This window comes from Marmota monax, unplaced genomic scaffold (genome assembly GCF_021218885.2).
Source record: "Marmota monax isolate L192 unplaced genomic scaffold, Marmota_monax_Labrador192_F-V1.1 WCK01_AAM20220418_F8-fsc00017, whole genome shotgun sequence".
Taxonomy (NCBI): Eukaryota; Metazoa; Chordata; class Mammalia; order Rodentia; family Sciuridae; genus Marmota; species Marmota monax.
Genome location: NW_026695241.1, coordinates 6,614,739 through 6,636,623, shown reverse-complemented (window position 1 = coordinate 6,636,623; position 21,885 = coordinate 6,614,739). Strand labels below are relative to the sequence as shown.

General features: G+C 41.2%; 1 protein-coding gene across 3 annotated transcripts in view; it reads left to right on the top strand.

Moving 5' to 3' along the window:
* The window catches only part of Tdp1 (tyrosyl-DNA phosphodiesterase 1), a 77,572-nt gene that overhangs the window by 6,194 nt on the left and 49,493 nt on the right, over window positions 1-21,885 (top strand). For all 3 annotated transcript variants that reach the window (XM_046440674.1, XM_046440676.2, XM_046440675.2), the window contains exons 5-11: window positions 3,255-3,351; window positions 9,424-9,458; window positions 13,968-14,060; window positions 17,209-17,376; window positions 17,821-17,899; window positions 19,962-20,147; window positions 20,777-20,825. In XM_046440674.1, coding sequence (XP_046296630.1) covers window positions 3,255-3,351; window positions 9,424-9,458; window positions 13,968-14,060; window positions 17,209-17,376; window positions 17,821-17,899; window positions 19,962-20,147; window positions 20,777-20,825 — 707 coding nt within the window. The remainder of the gene's footprint in view (window positions 1-3,254; window positions 3,352-9,423; window positions 9,459-13,967; window positions 14,061-17,208; window positions 17,377-17,820; window positions 17,900-19,961; window positions 20,148-20,776; window positions 20,826-21,885) is intronic.

Sequence of the window (21,885 nt, the reverse complement as noted above, 5' to 3'; positions counted from 1 at the left end):
TACATATGCCAACATATGGCCAGCTACATGTTACTTAGCACGTCCATACCAACATTTTTTGAGCATCTTTCTGTAGTTCTGGAATTGGGAGGTCATAGCCCTCTCTTATCCAAGCTGTGGAAGTGACGGATTTCCAGATCCGCCATCAGCAGTGCATCAGCAGTTGAGACCAAATAAATATAGCTTAGCACAGTGGCATGCCATGCATTCCTGTGTCTAATACATTTATGTGGCAGAATCTCATAAGGGCAAGTAGGGTGGAGGAATACATACACAAAAAATGATTGTCAGGGCCCTCAAACTCATGGGTGCATTTAAGACATTGGATCATGGATACATTTGTTGGTATAGAGGGTGAAATGCTGATGTGTCACAGGCAGCTTTGATACTCAAGGGCTTGGATTTGATCTATAATCTAGAGGATAAGTCTTAGCTAATCAACTGAAGAAGTCCAGATGATAGGTATCTGTGGTCTGCATTGGAGCCTTGTGGTTTTCCCTGGACTTACCCACCTACTTTTCTGTCTGTCTGTCCCACTATGCTGGTGTATGGCTTCAGTCTTCAGAGTCACCTTGTGGTCCAGGATGCCAGCCAGGGCTCCAGCTCAATTGTTTTTGTTCCAGGTAGCAGGAGGGAGAAGGAAGAAAGGGTCTCTAGTTCATTGAGCAGGGCCCAGCTACAGGACAATAACCATCTCTAACGAGGCTGCACTGTGACTTTTGGCTGGCATAACATCTTGCCTGGCATAACACTAGGGTTTTGCTAGGAAGGAGGGAGGAGAAAAGTAGGCTGCCCCAGGCTCTTCCAGGCAGTGTGTCCCTGGGTGCTGCACAGGTGATTTTAGTTCCCCTCCCTTTGCTTCTCAAAAACTGATGTCAAATGTTACCCCTCGCAGCGTTGGCAGAGTGTAGGTTGTAATCCCTTTAGCACCTCTATGGGTTGAATTGTTCCCCAAAAAGATCTCTTGGTGTCCTAAGCCTTAGTACCTCAGATGGTGACTGTATTTGCAGGTAGTCTTCATTGGAGCTCATTAACCAAATTAAAATGATGTCATAAGAGTGACCACTAAATCAGTGACTGGTGTCCTTATGAAAAGGGGAAATTTGGACATAGAGACGACTGTGACGGCAAAAGAATGCCAGAGGTTCCAGAAGCCAGGGGAAAGTATGGAGCAGATTCTCCCTCACAGACCTCAGGAGGAACCAGCCCTGCAGACTCCTGCTCGAGAACTATGGAACAGCAGGTCTCAGGTGGTTAGGTACCCAGTTTGTGGAAGTCTGTTAGGAGTGTAGGCTGTAATCCCTTTAGCACCTCTATGGGTTGAATTGAGTGGCCCCTGAACTCTCAGAAACTAAGGCAGGGATGAAGGAGTCCTCCCTTCCCTCCACCCTCTTAATGCTGAAGCTGTCAAGAGTATGGTAAGGATGAGGAATGACCTAAATGGCAGGTTCAGGTAACATCCAGAATTTGTATGTAGAATTTTCAGATGGTAAGAGTTATTACCTACCATTATTCACATGCTGCCTTTTCATGGTAGTTTGTAGAACCAAGAAACCTGAAGGAATTAATGACGCCTTCAACTTGTCTCAGCAGTGTTTACTGTTTTTAAGATGATACCATGTTTTGTTTCCAGGCTGTAGATGGTGTGAGTATTTCAAATGTTATTCTCTCTTTCTAGTTACACTGCTTTCCCACAGTTTCCCTACTTGGTAAGCAATGAGGAACACCTAGTGCTGTTTTACCTGTGCTGGCAGAAGGAGGCTAGTGTGGGTGTGCGGGCGTCAGGCTCTCGTATGAAAGCACATTTCCTGGGATATTTCTTTCCAGTTGAGCATTGTCCTTTCGAGTATGCAGAGAATCTTTCTGCCCCATAATTGATTAATGTGGAAGTAGTGGCAGTGTATCTTGCTCAATTGCTTGTTGGAAAAAAAAAATCCAGTTTTTGTTGTGTTGGGAAAGCTCATAAAGATATATTGATTTCTAAGGATAAGCTTGCTTTGAATTAACTGGAGAAGATCAAGAATCCCTTAAAAGCATTTCTAATCTATTCCTGAAGAGTGCTTTTATGTAGTCTTTGGAATTGGAAAATTCTCAATGTACTTTGAACTCTGGTGCACTGAAACTTCACTGCCTGTTCACAAGTCTGCATTGTGCTGAGGGCTTGTTCCTGTTCACTGTTGTATCCTGGGTCTTGCATTGTATATGTAACACATAGTAGGAGCTTGGTAAGTGTTACAGGGCAGAGGCAGCACAGAGGCCTCCCTCATCACCCCAGTTCTTGGGATCAGGCCAGAAAAATTTCAGACATATTACTCAGTAAAGGCATAAGTTTATTAACAGGGCTAGGAAAGGGGAAAGGGGTCACCCTCTAGAGAGGGGGGGTTCTCAGGAGAGGGACAGTGGTCCCTCCTGCCCTCCAGTTTCATTAGGGGTTCCAGGGAAGTTTCCAGTGTCCCGTCCAGGTCTGTCTTGACTGTGACTGGCAACATAGGAACCACATGGACCACCTCCAAGAAAGAACACTGTAGTGCTCACAGAGTGGGAGATTCTAAGGACATTGAGTCTCCCATTCTTGCCTCAATTCCTTTCCCCTTAATCTGTTTTATTACTCTTTGAAAAGCCTTCAGGAGGCTTTCTTTTTGAGGGTCTTGATGTTTTCGTCGCCAGGGTGATGGGAGTGGTGGTGGCTTGGGTGATGAGGGAGGATCCAGGCCTCCTGGTAGGGTTTGACCTGATGTTGATACAGAGTCTTTCTTAAGAGGATGCAGCTATGGCTGGGGAGGTTTGAACTTACCAAGTCTCCCAGGTACTTATGTATCAGGCAAGGCTCCCTGCAGTTTCCAGCCCTTGGTTATCTTTCCCTGCTCCCCCATTCATGGCTGACTAGCCATCTGCAGTAAGTATAGGTACAGAGTGAAATGGATGTGTTGCTTTGTCCAAAGAGAAGGGGGGAAAGCATCAGACAATAACTGTCATTTTTAATCTACTTAATTTAAAATATTAACACAGAGCTACTCGTTTGCACTAAAGAAGATAATTATTCAAGGACTTTGTTGCGTCACAGCAGGCTTCAGGATCAGGCCATGTGACGCCCTGACAAGGGTAACGAGCCTTGACTGACCACTGCCCAGTGTTAACCCCTGTCCTCAGTCTCCACTGAGGCCATGAGCAGGTGCCAGGAGGTAAGGAAGCTGCATTCCTTAATGAGGCAAGAACCCTGCCACAATGCCCTATAAACCCTGTGGTCTCTTCAGGAAGAAGCCGATCCTGCTTGTGCATGGTGATAAACGGGAAGCCAAGGCTCACCTACATGCCCAGGCAAAACCTTATGAAAACGTTTCCTTCTGCCAGGTAAGCTGCCTTTTGCCACTGGATATCACGCTCAGTCCAAGAGTCAGAAGGGATTTTAGGCCTTTAGTTCCTCCTCCTGCTTAGTGCCAACAGCCTCTCTCCAGCGACACCAGCAGATTCTAGTCTGGCCTTGGCTTGTCTTGAGATAGTCCAGCTCATTCACCTGCTGGTGATTCATGGTTGTGAGGGAATGTATCCTATTTCTCTTAGTTCTCTCAGTTTTGAGCAGTCACTCAGCTGTGGTCTGTGTACCATAGGTCCAGCTCTGACTGACCCCAACCTGCCCGTACTCCTGGTTGCACTCAGTTTGTCATCATGCCTCCCAAAACCTGGCTTCCAGCACTGAACAAGTCCTCTGGATGCAGTTCAGTGCCTGCAAGTGTCTTTGTGTGAATTCAGCAGAAAACTGTGTTCCTCTGACACCTTATCTGACTTCTCTCAGCTGCCATTGGCAATTTAACTATTGTCTTCAGTTCTTTTTCACATGAGACATACCTAAGATCTACACTGGAAAGTCCCATAGACTAAGAGACTGTTAGGAGACTTTGGTGAGTTCTGTGTGCATCCTGTCCAAGTCCAATGAGGGAATACTGAATGGTCTCATAACAGGTATGCACTTGCTTTGCTGGGACCAAAGCAAAGTAGAAAAGAAGGCAAAAAAGCTCCCGTAATCTTGTCCTGATAGACTGGTTGGGTGCAGTGTGCAGGTGAGTCTCACACTTTTGTTAAGACCCACTGCTTTCCCCACATCCCAACAGACCTCTTATTTCAAGTGTCATTCTGAGCAAGAAACAGATGAAGTGGGAAGAAAGGAATTCAGAAGAATCTTTTACATTTAAGATTTCTTTCCTGTAGAAAGGGTGTTGTAAGTAGCTGCTGTTCCTTCTAGCAGGATTGTGAGACCATTCCTGAGAAAACATGGTGAAGGCGCCTTCAGACCTCTCTTGTCATCAGCTTGACGAAACTGGCTCCAGATTCCTGCTCTGGGGCACAGTGCATGCTACCTGACATCTTTTGCCATTTTCTGTCTGGGGTCTTTTCTTCCCTACTTAAACACAATATAAGAATTTTAGCTCTCATTGTATCACTCTTCCAACTATAAATGATATCTGTATTTTTAAAATATTTAAATAGTATGAGAGGTTGTGGCTCAGCGGTACAGTGCTCGCCTAGTGCGTGCAAGGCACTGGGTTCAATCCTTAGCACCACATAAAAATAAATAAATAATAAATAAAGGTATTGTGTCCAACTACAACTAAGAAAAAAATTAAAAAAAAAAAAACAAAAACGGGGCTGGGGTTGTGGCTCAGTGGTAGAGTGCTTGCCTATCATGTGTGGGGCACTGGGTTCAGTCCTCAGCACCACATAAAGATAAACAAAATAAAGGCATTGTGTTCATCTACAAATGAAAAAAAAATAGCATGAGAGGGCTGGGATTTTTGGCTCAGAGGCAGACTGCTCACCTAGCATTATGAGGCACTGGGTTCGATCCTCAGCACCACAAGAAAATAAAGTGAAGATATTGTATCCATCTATAACTAAAAAGGAAATATTTTAAAAAAATAGTATGAGAGCTTAGTATCCATTTTAAACAAACCTCACAGCATTTTCCCTAATTTAGCCCTCTTCGCTTTATGTAGTTGTGGTTTTAGAATGTGCCTTTTTCCATCCCACAAATGTCATGTTTGTGGCTCATCTTTGTGCATGTGATATGCCTCTGCTCAGGAGTTGCCTAAAATTCCATTGTTCTGCTTCTGTTTCCAGCAACAAAGAAGTTGTTAAAGTGCAGTAGGGTAGCTCCCATCACACTAAATAGTAATAAATTTTAAAAAGTAGACAGAATTAATTTTTTTAAAAAAATAGAATTAAATTTTTTTAAAAAGTAGACAGAAATAAATTGGCATAGGAATCTTGAAAACTGGCATAGGAATCTTGAAAACCAATGATTAAATGGGAATAGAAAGTGTTTTTCAAATACTAACCACCCACACTAGAAGGTTTAGGAGAGACCATTCTGTCTGATGGCATACATACTCATGCTGGACACTAGAGGGCATAACAAGACCCTTCTTCCAAAACTTGCACCAAGAAAGCTGCACAAAAGTTTTCCCAGCTCAAAAGTTGGAGATAGGGCTGGGATTGTAGCTTAGTGGTAGAGCGCTTGCCTAGTATGTGTGAGGAACTGAGTTCAATTTTCAGCACTGCATATAAATAAATTAAATAAAGGTCAGTCAACACTAAAAAATATTTTTTTAAAAAGTTGGAGATAGAGCAGGATATAGCCATTTGAGCCATACCCTGTTTGTAAGATGAATTCTGATTTTGTCCAGCATTGTCATTGAAGCCAAGGCACATTAGTCAAGGAGTCAGTGGGTGCTGGCACTTCTACAATTTTGCAAATGTGGGGCCTAAGGCCAGAGGTTGAGGCCTTGGGGTGGTCAGGAGTCATACTGCTGGGTTTTGTCTAAGATCTCTATCTGCAGGCCTTTATTTCTCACCATTCTGGAAGCCAAAAATCTGAGATCCAGATGCACACCAACCCAGGTCCTGGTGAGGGCCCTCTTCCTGCCTTGTAGATGGCCACCTTCTCCTGGTCTTCTCACATGGCACAGGGAAGTGGGGAGGCCACTCAAGTGCTCTGGTGTTTCTTCTTATGAGGATGCTCATACATTGGATCTGTTCCCACCTTAGAACTTCATTTAACTGTAATTCCCTCCATAAAATTCCTCTCTCCGAATACAGTCATCTTGGGGTTTGGACTTCAACATAAGAATTTGGAACGGGGGCACCTAATATTCACTCCATAATGTTGTGTCTTGCTAGTCTTGACTCTTAAACCTAACTGTGTCAGCCTAATTTCTTCATGGTTAAAATGGATTGCTAATGCCATTCACCGTAGAGTTTAAAGGATTTGATACATTAGCCCAAAAAAGCATCCATCAAACATTATCTCTTTGAAAAGATAAACAAAATAAAGGCATTGTGTTCTCTTGTGCCTAAAAGCTTATAACTTATAACAAAACTAAAGTCAAGAGCCAGATCTCTTGACCATTGTTCTTTCCGAGCTAAGTATGTTTACAAAGTGATAATGTTCCTTCTAATTTTATAACTTTAAGGATATGTAGTACAGTTCCCAACTCTCTCACCCTGTCCAGAGCATGTAAATGCATGCAGGTCTGTGAGTGTCCCCAAAACAGGAGCTGTGTTGTACCTACGTGTGTATCCCATTGCTGCCCCAGCAGACAGTTCCACCCTTCCATCATGCAGTGAGGAGGGAGGCAGGGTGAGGGAAAGGTGGTGGTAGGGATTGCCACCGTGGTGCAGTGCTTACTGCATTCAGGGCCCCTTTCCTAAGCATTTTATATTTCCTCATTTGCTCCTTACAGCTTTCTAAATCTTGTAACAGTACCCTGTTTAGAAGAGGAGAAAGCTGAGACAAAAAAAATCATAAAGTGTTTTCCAAAGTTATGCAAAATTCGGAAGACAAGATTTGAGCCCGAGTACTGCATTGCTGATCGCCAAGCTGTTTCCATAGTTGTTTGTTTTGATTCTTTCTTGGTCTCTGCCTTCTGGCATATTATGCTTAACCAAGGTCTTCTTGTACCAGATGTTAGATAAAATGTTTTACTTCTCTACATACCTTCCATTTATTTGTAAAGATGTCATTTTGTAACAAAAATTGATGTAATAATATCTTTATTTTCAGCTCTTTCAATATTTTCAGTATAAGAGATTTTCTTTTAACATTTTTTTGTGGCCAACACTTTCAGTGTTTCTTGTAAATGTGCTCTGAAAACTTTGTGTATATTGGTTTCTTCTATAACAAACCAAAGATCTAATTTTAAACTACTTAGAATCATTTGTTTTATTAGTTTTTTGACAACTAAAGAAATTAGGCTTCTTACTCCTAATTACTGTAATTAAAAATGCAGTATATATTGAATCATTCTGAGCAGAAAAAAGTAATTTTTTTAAATGAGCCTTCCTGGATTATATAAAAGCTATCTTGTTGAATGTTTTTTCATATATTTTTTTGACCATTCATATTTCTTATTCTGTGATTAGTGCCTGTCAGTTCTTTTGCCTGTTTATTTATTTATTTTATTTTTGGGGGGTTTTTTTTGGTGTTAAGTTTTTTGAGTTCTTTGTATAACCTGGAGATTAATTAATGCTCTATCTGAGGTACAAGTGGTAAAGATTTTCTCCCATTCTATAGGCTTTCTGTTCACATTCTTCATTGTTTCCTTTGCAGTGAAGAAGCTTTTTAGTTTTATACCATCCCACTTATTAATTCTTGATTGTACTTATTACGCTTTGGGAGTCTTGTTGAAGGAGTCAGTTCCTAAGCTGCCTCAATAAATGATGTAGGGTTGGGCCTACTTTTTCTTCTAGTAAGAACTGGGTCTCTGGACTAATGCCTAGGTCCTTGATCCACTTCAAGTTAAGTTTGTGCAGGGTGAGAGATAAGGGTTCAGTTTTATTCTACTGCATTTGGATTTCCAGTTTTCCCAGCACCATTTGTTAAAGAGGCTATCTTTTCTCCAGTGTATGTTTATGGAGCCTTTGTCTAGTATAAAGTAATTTTTATTTATGTTAGTCTCTGTGTCTTCTATTCTGTACCATTGGTCTTCATGTCTGTTTTTGTGTCAATGCCATGCAATTTTAATTTGCTTTTCTCTAGCAATTAGCAATTAGAGAAATGCAAATTAAATTACACTGAAATTCCATCTCGCTCCAGTCAGAATGGCAAGTATAAAGAACACAAGTAACAATAAATATTGGCGAATGTTATGGTTGGGATGTGAGGTGTCCCCCAAAAGCTCATGTGTGAGTTAATGCAAGAAGGTTTAGAGGAGAAATGATTGGGTCGCAAGAGTCTTAATTCAATCAGTGAATTAATCACCTGATGGGGTTAATTGAGTGATAACTGAAGGCAGGTGAGGTGTGGCTGGAGGAGGTAGGGCATTGGGGGCGTGGCTTTGGGGAATATATAGGTATCTGGCAAGTGGAGATCTCTCTGCTTTCTGATCATGACGTGAGCTGCTCCCCTCTGCCACACTCTTCCACCATGACGTTCCCTCACCTGGAGAATAATAAATGAAGCCAGCCTTTTATGAACTAAGACCTCTGAAACTGGGAGTCCACAGATAAACCTTTTCTCCTCTACAATTGTTCTGGTTGGGTTTTTTTAGTCACAGTGGCAAAAGAGCTGACTAAAACAGCGAGGATGTAGAGACAAAGTACTCTCATACATTGTTGGTGGGATTGCAAATTGGTGCAACCACTATGAAAAGCAGTATGGAGATTCCTTAGAAAACTTGAAATGGAACCACCATTTGATCCAGTTATCCCAGTCCTCAGTCTTATACCCAAAGAACTTAAAATCAGCATACTACAGTGATACACCTACATCAATATTTATAGCAGCTCAGTTCACAAAGTTGGATATTGCCAAGCTATGGAACCAATCTAGGTGCCCCACAACAAATGAATGGATAAAGACAATGTGGTGTATATACACAGTGGAATATTACTCAGCCTTAAAGAAGAATTAAATTATGGCATTTGCTGGTAAATGAATGGAACTGGAGATATGCTAAGTGAAATAAACCAATCCCCCAAAACCAAAGGCCAAATGTTCTCTCTGATATGTGAATGCTAACCTACAACAAAGTGGGCAGAATAGAAATCTATTGGATTAGACAAAGGAAAATGAAGTGAAGGGATGGGGATGGGAATAAGAAGGACAGTAGAATTAATTGGACATAACTTTCCCAACCTTGTATTTGTCAACCAGGGTAACTCCACATCATGTACAACCACAAGAATAAAATCCTAATTAAAATATGTTATACTCCATGTATGTATAATATGCCAGAATACATTCTACTGTCATGTGTAACTAAAAAGAACAAATTTTTTTTTTAAAAAAAGCTGTCTTTTAATTTAGAGGGCAGTAAAAGAAATTTTTTTAAAGTTGGTTTGATCCTTTTCTAATTTATTTTCTAATAGATAGGATTATTATTACTTGATCCTTTTTAAAAAGAATAACTCAATTTTTTTTCATCCTAGGCAAAGTTGGATATTGCATTTGGAACACACCACACGTAAGCAACTCTCATGAAATGGGGAAGGATGTGATTTTAATAGATAAAGGGATACGCTTGCAAAAAGTGCCCTTACAAGGACTAATGTGGGATGTTGGATCAGTAATGGATTAAGTGATGTTGTCTTCTAAAGCTTTAACTGTTGTACTGAGATTCTGGCTCTCAGCATGAAATTTTAAATCTGTGACTCTCGCCTTCCATTGAGGACTCCTGGTAGACCTAGCTTGAAGGAGTGGATTGTGGTTGGGTGGACTGTGTGTGCAGGTCATGTGCCTATAGATTCCCCTGCTTTTAAAAAGTTCTGTGATTGGTAAGAATGAATAGTATTGAATAGCATTTCATTGGTCAACTCCATTCTATGATTGAAAGAAAAACTACTTTACCAAAAGTTATCAACTTGAAAAGCCTATCCTGGCACAAGACAGATATTTTAGAATAATTTTCTTCAATATAATAAATAGGAAAAAATTTTTTTCCTATCCTGTTTGACACATTGCACGTAATTATCACTTTAACTCCATTTATCTTGCATGAGTTGTATAACTCTTGCTGAGTCCTCTTACAAAGCAATTGATTGTACAAAGAGAGAATAAGACACAACTATCACTAATTTAATGTCCTTATAAATCACATTTTCCTGTAAAGATTTGTAAGAAACCTCGTCTTTCTTCTAGACTGGTGGTGAGTAGCCAGCTGCTCCAGGCATGTTTCTTCAGGGCAGAAAGGAGTCCGTGAGAGGGGAGGTGTGTTTGGAATCTGGCTGCAGCTATTGTTGTCTTGTCAAGATGGTCTGAATGGTGGCATGATGGTCATCTTCTCCTTGTGTGCTGACAGCTTTTATTTTTGCCAGTCTGTCTTGAGAAGGGACTGCAGTGGAAGAGAAGCCAGGTGTTGGCCTCGGGATCTGGTTTCAGATGCCCTGGGGTGTTGCAGCCCCACCCACACACCGTTCAGAGGACAGGCTTGAGGACTGAGAGTGAACTCACGTGTAAAATATTCTTTTAATATCCCTGAGTTTATAGGACACTAATTTCAGCAGAGGAAACAAAATACCATCAAGGAGAGGCAGTAATGGGTTGTCCCCCACCTTGAGCTGAAACCTCAGCATAAGTACTTAACTGATTCCAGAATACATGGGGTTAGCCTGTCACTCATGGATTCTGGCCATGATTTGCTAGACCACCAGCACTAGGTTTCTGTGCCGACAGTGTGGCCTGTGCTGTGGGATGAGCGTTAGGAGTGAATAGTCAACCCCTGCACTGCTGTTGTCAGATACAGGGTCACTCCCAGGAGGGATCAAGCAGGTAGGCTCCCAGAATCTGGCACAGCCACGCTGAACTGCACACACATGGTGGTGTGGGGAGAAGGAGAGCTGCTTTATTTAATGCTCTTCGGCAATATTTGGACCTTTTGATTTTATAGATCAGGAAACTTAGACCCAGAATAGGTGAGCTGATTTTCTTGTGCCAGTGATGCAAACAGGAATAGAATACATTATTTATTTTAACTTCAGTTTTTAATTTGTTCTTGTTTGCTCACTATTGCAGTTGACATCATGGTTTCCCTTGGTCCATTCAACACACACACACACACACACACACACACACATACTCTCTCTCTCTCTCTCTCACTCACTCACTCACTCACTCACTCACTCCCATTCCCATACACAATTTGCCACATTAAACCTGAAGAAAGTGTTTGGTTTTTGTTTTTTGGCTGTGTCAAGGATTGAACCTTGGCCATGCTAGGCCAGCACTCTACCACTGAACTACACCCCAGCCCCGAGAGTTCTTAATTCAGGATTTAAAATGCTTAAGGAAGTAACTATAATAGAACCTTCCCAACTAGGTAGGATCTGCAGTTTGCGTTTTGTTGAAATCCAGTATCTTAGAAGACTGAGTTCATGTCTTGAAATCACTCTTAGCTGCTTTTTGTTTTAAGAATGGTGTGCTAAATCCCATTATGTTCTTGGGTCACAGACCTGGAGGATAGTTTTTGTCCTTACAGCTTTTCATCTTTGGTAAACGAAGCAGAACACACATTCGAGTTAGAAAAAGAGAAAATCCTTTCTCTCGTGGGGATAAGGTGTAAGCTACCTCACCTCCCTGACAGGAGGGGCCAGCGACAGTGAGGATGGAAGGCAGTCTCTGAGATGGTGCACACCTGAGCAGGCCTGCATTGCCCAGGTGCAGGTGCAGAGCACTCAGAAGTAATCAAGATGCAGCCCATCTCCCCAAAGTTCAGTCTCCTGAGGCATTAAACCTGCTCCATCCTGTGCCTGCAGGCTGCTATGTGATCCTGTGGCCTCTCTCAACATTTTAAAATGGTAAAGCTCTTTGGCTCCCCCCAGAGCTGGGACCACAGTTACCCTGGCCCTAAGATCAGATGTGGGGAGGGGGAGAGAAAGCCAAGGCTGCTGAATGGCAAATGCACCTTCTAAGCAGGAGCCAGTCTCAGTCACAGGATGGGTGGAACATGTCCTTTCCCACTGACCCGTGGCCAGGCTCTCTCCCACTGTCATATACCCTGTTAAAGTTGAGCACACTGAAGGGGTCACTAGCTTGTGATCCCAATGAGCTCTCCCACTGTCTCACTTTGTGACTTAGATGATCTCCGTTACCCCTCCCAACTACAGATTCTGCAGTACTAAAATAAGAGTGGTTCCCCTGCCCTGCCTCGTGTGCTGACCCGGCTGGAGTGTCTGGAACGGTGCCTGATGAGCATTCGTTTCTTCCCCTGGAGGGACTGGCCTCACATTTGGGAAGTCTCCCTTTTGCCATTCTCATTGCTGAGAGACAGTATGGCTAGTCCACCTCTTCAAGGATGACTGTGTTCTTCACCCTTTCCTACCTCTCTTTAACTGGGACCTTAGTGGCACATGTCCTTTTATCTATGAAAAGATTGGTATGGTTCCCCTGAAATTAATTCATAATCCTATTTTGATAGAATTCCCTGACATTAGTGCATGATTTTTCTGATAATTGATGCCTTGATTAATGGAAATATTTGTAAAATCTACATCATGGTTCCATAACTGGCTTATCCTTAATTACAGTCAGCTGCTAATGTAGCAAACTGTGCATGTAAATTTGCCCAGATTTCAGGGAGCACATTTCATAACTGGAAAGAAGATGTCTCAGCAGCTGTCATTTCTCCTGCTCTGCATTAATTCACTATTTGCTGGGTTGGGTTAATTTCTCATCTTGGCAGGAGCTGAAGATCACATTCTCTTTTCTCCTGTTCTGTCCTCTCTTATCTTTTGATGCTGACCTCATCCTGCCAATAGTATCCATGTGGCTGTTTATTGGCCAGAACTGGTGGTTCAGGGTTTTTTTTTGTTGTTGTTGTTGTTTGTGGGGTTTTTTTGCCAAATATAGGAACAGAGTTCATATTTGAGCCTCGGTGGAAATGAGAAATTAAGTCAAGACAGAGGTGCAGCCTTGAGAAGTGACACTAGTGAAAGAGAGAAAAAACTTAAATTACAGAAATAATTAGAAAATGATGGAAAGATGAAAATCACCCAATATTGAATTATAGAATGAAGCAGGACCCTGAAGGAGCCATGGGGATGAATACACCAGAGTGTTTGACACTGAGCAGAGTGCAGTTTGTCCCGAGGAGGTAGGGAGGGTCCTTCAGGTTACACATGAGAGACAGGCTCAGGAACACTGAATGGTTTCCTCGGGCTTCTTAACGAGAAAGGTTGTAGCTCAAGTCTTCAGGTTTCAAATGGAAAGCTCTTGTTTAGATCCTCTTTCCTCTCTCACTGGAAGTACATAAGAGAAATGTTTGATGACCTAGAAAGTCCCTCTGGAAAAAAAGAGAACCCAACTAGATCTGATGTGAGTTAACAGAGGAAAAGGAAAATTTACCTGAAGTCCATATGCATAAGGTGACAGGTTTGGCACCTGTTGGATTAAAAAAAAAAAAAAATCAGTCTAATGGGGATGAAGCTTCTTGCAAATTTTTAAAAAATTGCAACTCATTGAATAGGGTTTACATTTTGGTGTACTGCACACAGCCAGGCCTATGTGTTAAACCAAAAGTTTCTTAAACCAATACTTTATTTAAATATATGCAGTATGTTATGAGTTATTCTACTTTAGTTGTTTAAAGCATGCTCGACACGCCACAGCAAGATTTATGTCCATTCTTTGAAAAACACTGGGCAAGAATTTTCCTGTTGTCCATAATAATAATGTAATTTTGAACAGATGATGAGGGACTAGGGGTGGGTGAAGGGCCAGGACTGGCTTTGTAGACAGTGGGGGAAGTCCATTTACCATGAACATTGAAGCATTTTTGGAAGACGACTTTCTGTCATTTGAGCAGATTTTCATAATGGTGATGTGTAGAAGGGAATACTATAAGTGTTATAATATTATAAGTTTGGGTAATATGAGTTTGAGAATTCCTCTAGCTATTGACTACATTTGCGTTAGAAGGTATTACATATTTTTAAAGTTTTGCTAATGCTTTGCCTTTTGATTCCTTCTGTCTTTGAAGGAAGATGATGCTACTGCTGTACGAAGAAGGCCTCCGGGTTGTCATACACACCTCCAACCTCATCCATGAAGACTGGCACCAGAAAACCCAAGGGTTTGTAGGGGCCTGTTCACTCCCTGGCTATTTGTGCTGAGAAAAATCAAAAGCTAGAATATTCACTTCATTCTCTTTTTCAGCTCTTTTAATTGCACAAATATGCAGAAAAAGTTGCAAGAGTTTTGTTTTTTTGCAGTGCTGGGGATCAAGTCCATGGCCTCTTGCATGCTAGCAAATGCTCCACCAATGAGCAACAGCCCCAGTCCCTACAGTGTTCTTCACTACCCACCCTTCGACTCACTCTCTGTGCATAATCATCCAAAACTTTCTCTAAATATATATTTGTATATTTATACACAACAGATTTTCTCCCAGTTTTTACAGAAGTCAGATCATATACATGCTCTACAGCATCTGCAATGCATCTGGGGCTGGTAAGGAGCTGCAGAGCTGAAGGCCTGGGCCCAGTATTGCCCTGTAAGACTTACCAGGTAGCTTTCTTGGTTTCTGCTCATCCTGGTACCCATCTGGACTCTTGCTGGTCACTGGCCAAAAAAGATATAAAGGAAAACTTGGGGTGGGGCAGGAATATGTTAATAGCATGCTAAAAGTTTCCCCACACCTGAATCACTTTATTGTCCCATGAAACAAACAATTGTCTTTTTAGAGCCTTTAGTATGGATGTGAATTTGCAAAAAAAAAAAAAAAAAAAAAAAAAAAAAAACTGAAAATTTTCATGAATTTTGTATTACTCATCCATTGTTCTTAGAGTACATGTAGATTTGGGTTTTGATCACTTTTTTAAAAAGGGGTTTGCTTTTAAGAGGGATTTTAGGTAGTTGCTCAAAGCAACTTTGGCTCTTCTCTCTGCCCTGGTAAGCTCTTCACTGTGAATAGCTTGAGGTTCCCTCTTTGATTTCAGCTGTTGTGCACATCTCTGCCTTCCCTCAGAGGAGCTGGTTAACAGCCTGCTCTGTTGGAAGACACCCAGGCATCTGTCTCGCGCCGTCATCCTCCCCTGCCCTGTATCATTACACAGCCTCAGCTGGAACTCCTAGTTCAGATCTTCCCACCTCTGCCTGAGCTTTCCCAAGCACTTCTATGCTGGGATAGAGAACCTTCCAGCTTCCACCCATTAGGCCTGTTTCAACCCAAGTGTGCCGTACAGGATAATTCTAGTTTTCCAGTGACCCTCTTAAAACCGGCCTCTGAGAGGACAGCATTGTGCAGGGTCCAGTATCACAGGATTCCTTGATCCACCGCATTTACAGGCAGCTCTGCCTTTGCTGTCCTGAACACTTCTAAGCTGCCAGATAGAGTTTGAGGGCTCATATGTAGTCCCATCAGGAAAGGAAACGAGATTTAGTATAGCTAATTCTTAGGGAAACTGTGATTAATGAAACTAAAGGGGTTTTCAAGTTGGCTCCCAGCCTTAGGCAGCTCCATGAAGCCCGCCAGGGCCTCAGCTCATTCTAGAATCCTGAGCTGGAGCTTATGGGCCATGGTATTTCCTTAGGTAGTTGCAATGAGGGAAAGATTAAGGGTAAGGGTGGTTGTGCCCTTTTTTCCCCCTTTATTAAAGACATTTTCTTAATTTTTTAAAAAAATGTGTGGACTAGGTAGTAGCTTCACATGGTTCAGAAGTCCACGTACTAAGAACATGAAATTCCAGCTTGCCCCCACCAGCCACCAGCCACCATGGTGTGGGCACTGCTATCTCATTCTTAGACTGTGTTAGGCTCTCTCAACTTTGCAGTTTCTTGTTGTGGGGTTGTGGTGGTTTTTAAGAAACTTTTGAAAGCAATTTTTTTGTGCATAAGATCTTTGTGATTGGTCTGCTGCAATCTGGCAGGTCTTCTGCTGTGCAGGTATTCATCCATCTTCCTCAGCTGCCACTGGTCCACTTTTTCTGTTCTCATTTTATAAAGTGTGAAGAATGTCTCATCTCTCAGCATCCTACTTTAGAAGGTCATTTCCTGCTGTGGTCCTCATCTGGAGCACTCCTGTGAGTGAGCCTCTCACCCATGGGCTCCAAGGTGCTCTCTCAAGGAAATGTACACATCCATCTACCCCAGCCGGTCACTTTACACACCAGGAGGCAAAGGCCTGAAGCTCACCAGCCTCCTTTAAGGCAGCAGGGTGAAAGAGGAATTGGGCAATTTCCCTTTTGGCTTGGAGGGTAGAACTGTAGGGAAGTAGCCACCGAAGGAGGAAAGGCAGTAGCAGCTGATGCTCTGAGTGCTTCTGTACATCAGTACCATTCATTCATTCATCGCCTTGTGGCCAACTTTGCAATCGCCTTGGGAGACAAGCGCTTAATCCAGTCCTCAAACACAAGAGGTCTGAAGCCATACTTTTGTCATTTACCACACGTGGAAAGGCTTATAGAAAGACTGGGTGTAGGTTTGCGGGTGTGATATAGAATTTTTGCAGGCACATTGTTTCCCTTTTCAGAAAAAGAATTGATGAAAGAGAAGGTATCTTTAATATTTCATCACTGAATTAAGTATTTGTAAATTTGAGGTTAATATAATAGTAGATGTGGTATATACTCATTCTAAACACCAGAAAATATGGGCTATAAGGATAGATCTCAAACTGCTTCACATGGTTCCATTATCCATTATGAAAGTGGCATATTCATTACAAAAATGAGTGTTTACTGAAAATAGATTTGCACATACATTTTTGTATAGACAACTTTTGATTCTTATTTCCCATTTGGCTAAAGGGCTATGTTGATGTGTCCATGATATGGACTTCTTGCTGGGATTACCACAGATGGTGACTTTCTGTAACTATTAGGAGTAGAACTCTGAACTATTGTCATCAAGTCTTAGAAAGCAACACAGAGGTATACCCCAGTCAGAAGGGAAATTGGAAGGCATGGTCAGGGCATAAGAGGGAGTCAGAAGAATGTGGGCTGGGAGAAGTAGATAGAGGCCAGGTCTTAGTGGGTCTTAATTAAGTTCATGCCAGGGCATTCACATCTGGCTATGATGGTAAGCCATGGAGTGGTGTGATCAGATTTGTTTCATATTCTCTAAGGGTCATTCCACTTGCTATGTGAAGATAGCGTGAGAATTCACCTCTTCCTTAGGGTGAATTGTGAAACCAGTATAGAGTTATCACTGTGATCACTTGTGCTCCTGACTGGTAAGGCTTGTTTTATCTATTTGTTTGTCTGTTTATTTTTCCATTTCAGAATATGGTTGAGCCCCCTATACCCACGAATTGGCCAGCAAACCCACAGATCTGGAGAATCAATAACGCATTTTAAAGCTGATCTCATCAGTTACTTGAAGGCTTACAATGCCCCTCCTCTTCAGGAGTGGATTAACACCATCCAGGAGCACGATCTCTCTGAAACAAAGTAAGGGTCCTCTTACCTATTTGGGGTGCTTCTACTATGTTCATGCCTTGCAAGTCACTCAAGTCTGGAGGTCAGGGGCCTCGGAAAGGGGTGGAGTGGTGTCAGGCTGTGCTGCGTGATGTGATGCAGGAAGAGGGCAGGCTCCCTCACCCTGCACCCCGGGGCTCTGAGACATTGGCAAGGCAGTGCAGTTTGTCAGGCTTTCTCCTGGGCACACTTCAAATTAGTCAGTTTTTTGCCCAGTGCTCTGTACATGGTAAGTACCAACATTATCTGGTTTGTTTCAAAATAAGTTTTAAGCATCAGTTACTACTGTTAAGAGGCAGCACAAGAAAATGGGTTGGCTTCTAGAACATTGCATAATTGCAGTCGTTTTCATGGTTCTGTGATCTCTAGGTAGCAAGGTATATCTCTGTTCTGTAACTTGCTTTTTTTTTTTTTTAGTGTTTACCTTATTGGTTCAACCCCCGGACGCTTTCAAGGAAGTCAGAAGGATAACTGGGGACATTTTAGGCTTAGGAAGGTAATAGAACTTTTACTGTTTTTAAAACTTTAATGTATTTTCTTTCATATATAAATGGTGTATTTTCATGGCAGCTTCACAATATTTCCATAACAATTTTGGGAGAGTAGCAGGCACTCAATACATTGTCTAATTTTAGTTTTCAGTAATTACCTTTAATTTAATCTTTATGCCTCTTTTATAGATGTCAGTTGTTCTAAATGGCACCAGCATACGGACTTTTTCTTAGTTTTTACACATCTTACAGGAAAGACAGAGGCTTCCCATTTATACAACTATTATAACTTTTGATTGTTCAGCATATCAAGGATTTTTAATATGCAGGTTTAACAAAAATAGCAATGTTGAGGAAGGGCTATAACTTAGCTATAATGTATTTCATTTACCAAATCTGTGCCCTTAAGGAGACTATGAATAAAAATGTCATTTGCTGCTGGTGTGAATAGGAACAAAGAAAAGTCTTTAACAGGATGAAACAACAAGCAAGTTGAAGATTCATTTTTTTTTTTTTTTTTTTAGCTTTCTTTAATAACCTTAATCAGTTCCCTAAAGTGGCTTTCTTAAAAGCCTCATCTCTTATTCTATAAATTATACCTAGCCCTAAAATCCCTTATCCAAATACTTGGCACCAGAAGGGTTTGGGCTTTGAGATTATTTTTAGATTTTGGAATATTTGCATGAGATATTTGGGGGATAGGACCCAAGTCTAAACACAAAGTTCATTTGTTTCATATATACCTTATATGCATAGCCTAAAGTTAATCTTATACAGTATTTTTAGTTTATTTTTCCTGAAATGAGACTAGAGCTTAAAGTAAGCAAGATCTGAAAGTCAGCATCTTTATGGCTTGACCTAGGCAGATAGTTGAGTCCACTGGCTCTGGGCACACCAGTAGGGGGGAGAAACCCCCACCTGAGTTCAAATCCTAACCTATTACATACAAACCAGGTGACCTTGACTTGTTCTTCAGCCTGCCTGTCTTGTCACCTATATAATGGCCATAGCAATGGCACTTCCCTCTTGGAATTAGGCAAGGATTAATGGCATAGTGAGTGTGAAACAGGGCCAGGCACATGTAGGTACCCTTTAAGGACGTGTAGGTGTGCGTTAATGGTTTAGACAGGCTAGGTGAGAGCATTTATCATGTGTGACCACAGTCACAGAAAGTTGAATAGCATCTGAATTTTCAGACCACTTTTCCCACACGGTAGCTCATGGTGCATCACAGCTCTCTCCAGGGAAGGCAGGCAGGTGACTGGTGCCTGTTTGCTGAAGTGTGTGTGTCAGAGCACAGGCTTGTTCAGGTCATTGGGGGGAGCCCTAAGTAGAAACTGGGTCTTATAGTTGGTGCAGTTCTGTTTCCTATTTCATGTTGCCACAAGGTGGAAGTTGAAAACTTGGGTCTTTGTGTTGTTTGTAAATATTGGTGTCCAAGCTATATTAAGGAAAATAACACATATAAAATTAAACAAAACTTCGGTCAGATTGAGCTCTACTCGGGCAACAACTGTGGCTTTTTTTCCTTTTATTCTCCAGGCTCCAGGTAGACACTTGGTACATGTTGAGTGGATGAAATTTCCAAATATTTTCCTAATTATTTCTACTACTTTGCATCAGTATCAAAGCAGAAAACTCAGATCACTCTGTGGTGCCGAAGGTGGTATTATCTATATGTAAATATATTCTTTTTCATTTTTATATCATCACAGCTACCTGGAGCCTGAGTATTAAATGGGAATGTTAAGCTCCTTTCAGGTGAAAGAAGCCAAAATGTGTAATTGTCTTGTGTATCTTGTTTGGGTGTGTTAGACAATTAGGATTTCAAGGCAAAAATCTAATTTCATGTGTAGGTTCGTGGTGTATCTTGACATTTCTACTAAAATGGGTCTTTTTAAAATTCTTTAAACCTGGTTTACTTTTATCAAAATCAAAGAATTTTGGAAAGGAAAACTTCATGACCCCGGTAATTAGGCATTCCAAGGGCAGAAATCCATGTTTTTAGTGTAGGGCATTTCTGTTAATGTTATTTGAGTGACTCGCATTCATTTTATTCTGTCATAGCTTCTGAGAGAACACACCTCGTCAATCCCAAAAGCCGAGTGCTGGCCTATAGTGGGTCAGTTTTCCAGCATTGGCTCACTGGGGGCTGATGAATCCAAATGGCTGTGTTCTGAGTTTAAAGAGAGCTTGCTGGGCCCCGGGCAGGACAGTAAAATTCCAGGAAAAAGCACCATTCCTCTTCATTTGGTGAGTTCTCCTCCTCCTTGAGTTAAATTGTTTCTCTTCTCCAGTCTAGGAGAAAAAGTCAGTCCTCCTCTTAATACAGAGATGCTTTTTATTCTGTGATTTTGGGGTAGAAAGAGCAGTACATTTGCATTATTACTGGTAATCGAGTGGCCCCAGTATCTGCCAGTGCTGGGCATTTGCTGGTTTGTTCAGGAGCCCGTTTCAGTCGCAGTCTAGCCTGCAATTTTTCCATTCTTTCAGGTTATCACAAAAAGGAAAAAATATTTGGTATGATATTACTAGCAGAATTATAGGGTCTGTGAATTATTCAGAGACCTGCAAATTAATGATTGGTTTTACATTCAAGTCAACAATAATTTGGCATTTCAGAAGAAAAAATATTCAAATCAGAGTTTAATGTTTTTCATCAAATATTTATGCTTCCTGTATGTTAGTTACTAGTGCAGGTTTTGTTTTGTTTTTTCAGTAAGGTGAAACCTTTTTTCAAGTTTAAAGCAGTATTTTCTAAATTCTTGAACTAAATATTTTTAATTAAGATTTTCATTTTCTTTAGAACTGGTCATCATTCCTTTTTATCAGCATGGTACATGCCAAGTTTTATTGTTTTTCTCTTTTTTCCTTGTGTTTAGATCTATCCTTCTGTGGAAAATGTTCGGACCAGCTTAGAAGGATACCCTGGTAATTCTTAGGGTAATTCTTTGTTGTGGGTTTTCTGTATATTCCATCAATAAGAATTTTTACCAGAATTAGTTAGAAATTTGCTAGCAACTATTGGTTAGAAACATGGAGATGGTTTTCTCTTAACTGGAGAAGGATCATGAAGATAGGTAATGTTGAGCTCTGCAGTGTTCCAAAGATGGTACTGCCAAACTGAGCAATGGAGGAATTATTTAATGCTCACTGTGTGCAGTTGTTTTTCTCCTCATTTTTACCAATAAGGTGTCCAGCAGTTGGGTGGTCCAGATAAGACTCCGCTTCCTCTAGAGCATCTCTCACATTCCTTTACGTCCTCTCTCCACAACCTCTCTGCCCTGTCTTAATATTACCTTAGGTGTAACTTGGTTCTATATGTCTGTTCTTTCAAGGACTTTCTCTGCAAATACCTTGTATTATCTTGTGAACATATACCAACCTGCTGTCTTGTTTCCCTTAAACTAATACTGGGTGCTAAACTTTTACGTGGAATTCACAGCATCCTAACAGTGCAATTGAGAGATATTAACTAAAACCCAGAGAGTACGAGCCTCTGGTAAAAGCAGAGTCTGGCTGGCATTCACTAATGGCTAAAAGCTGAATGCATAGAATTAAGACTAATTCAGTCCACTTATTGCTTATCAAACTAGATGTAGCTTTGCCAGAAAAATCTCTATTAAAAGTTCAGCGTGTATTAGCCTGTTCTTTGCTTTTTAATGGCAAAACTAAAATTATTTTACTGTGACTCTGGGACATGGTGGTAGTTTTTCTTTTGTCATCTTTCTGTGCCTCTAATAGGCTAGATCTATTCATAGTCACTTTTAACGGGGAAGAGCATGGTATTTTCAATTTTATAATATTTTATAAGTTGTTCTAAAACAGAATATGATTTTAGTTATTTGCAGTAGGAGCCTGGACAAATCTTATGGGATGTCATAGTTGTTTAAAACCCTCTCTGGAGCTGGGGTTGTGGCTCAATGGTAGAATGCTTGCCTAGCATGTGTGAGTTACTGGGCTGGATTCTCAGCACCATATATAAAAAAAT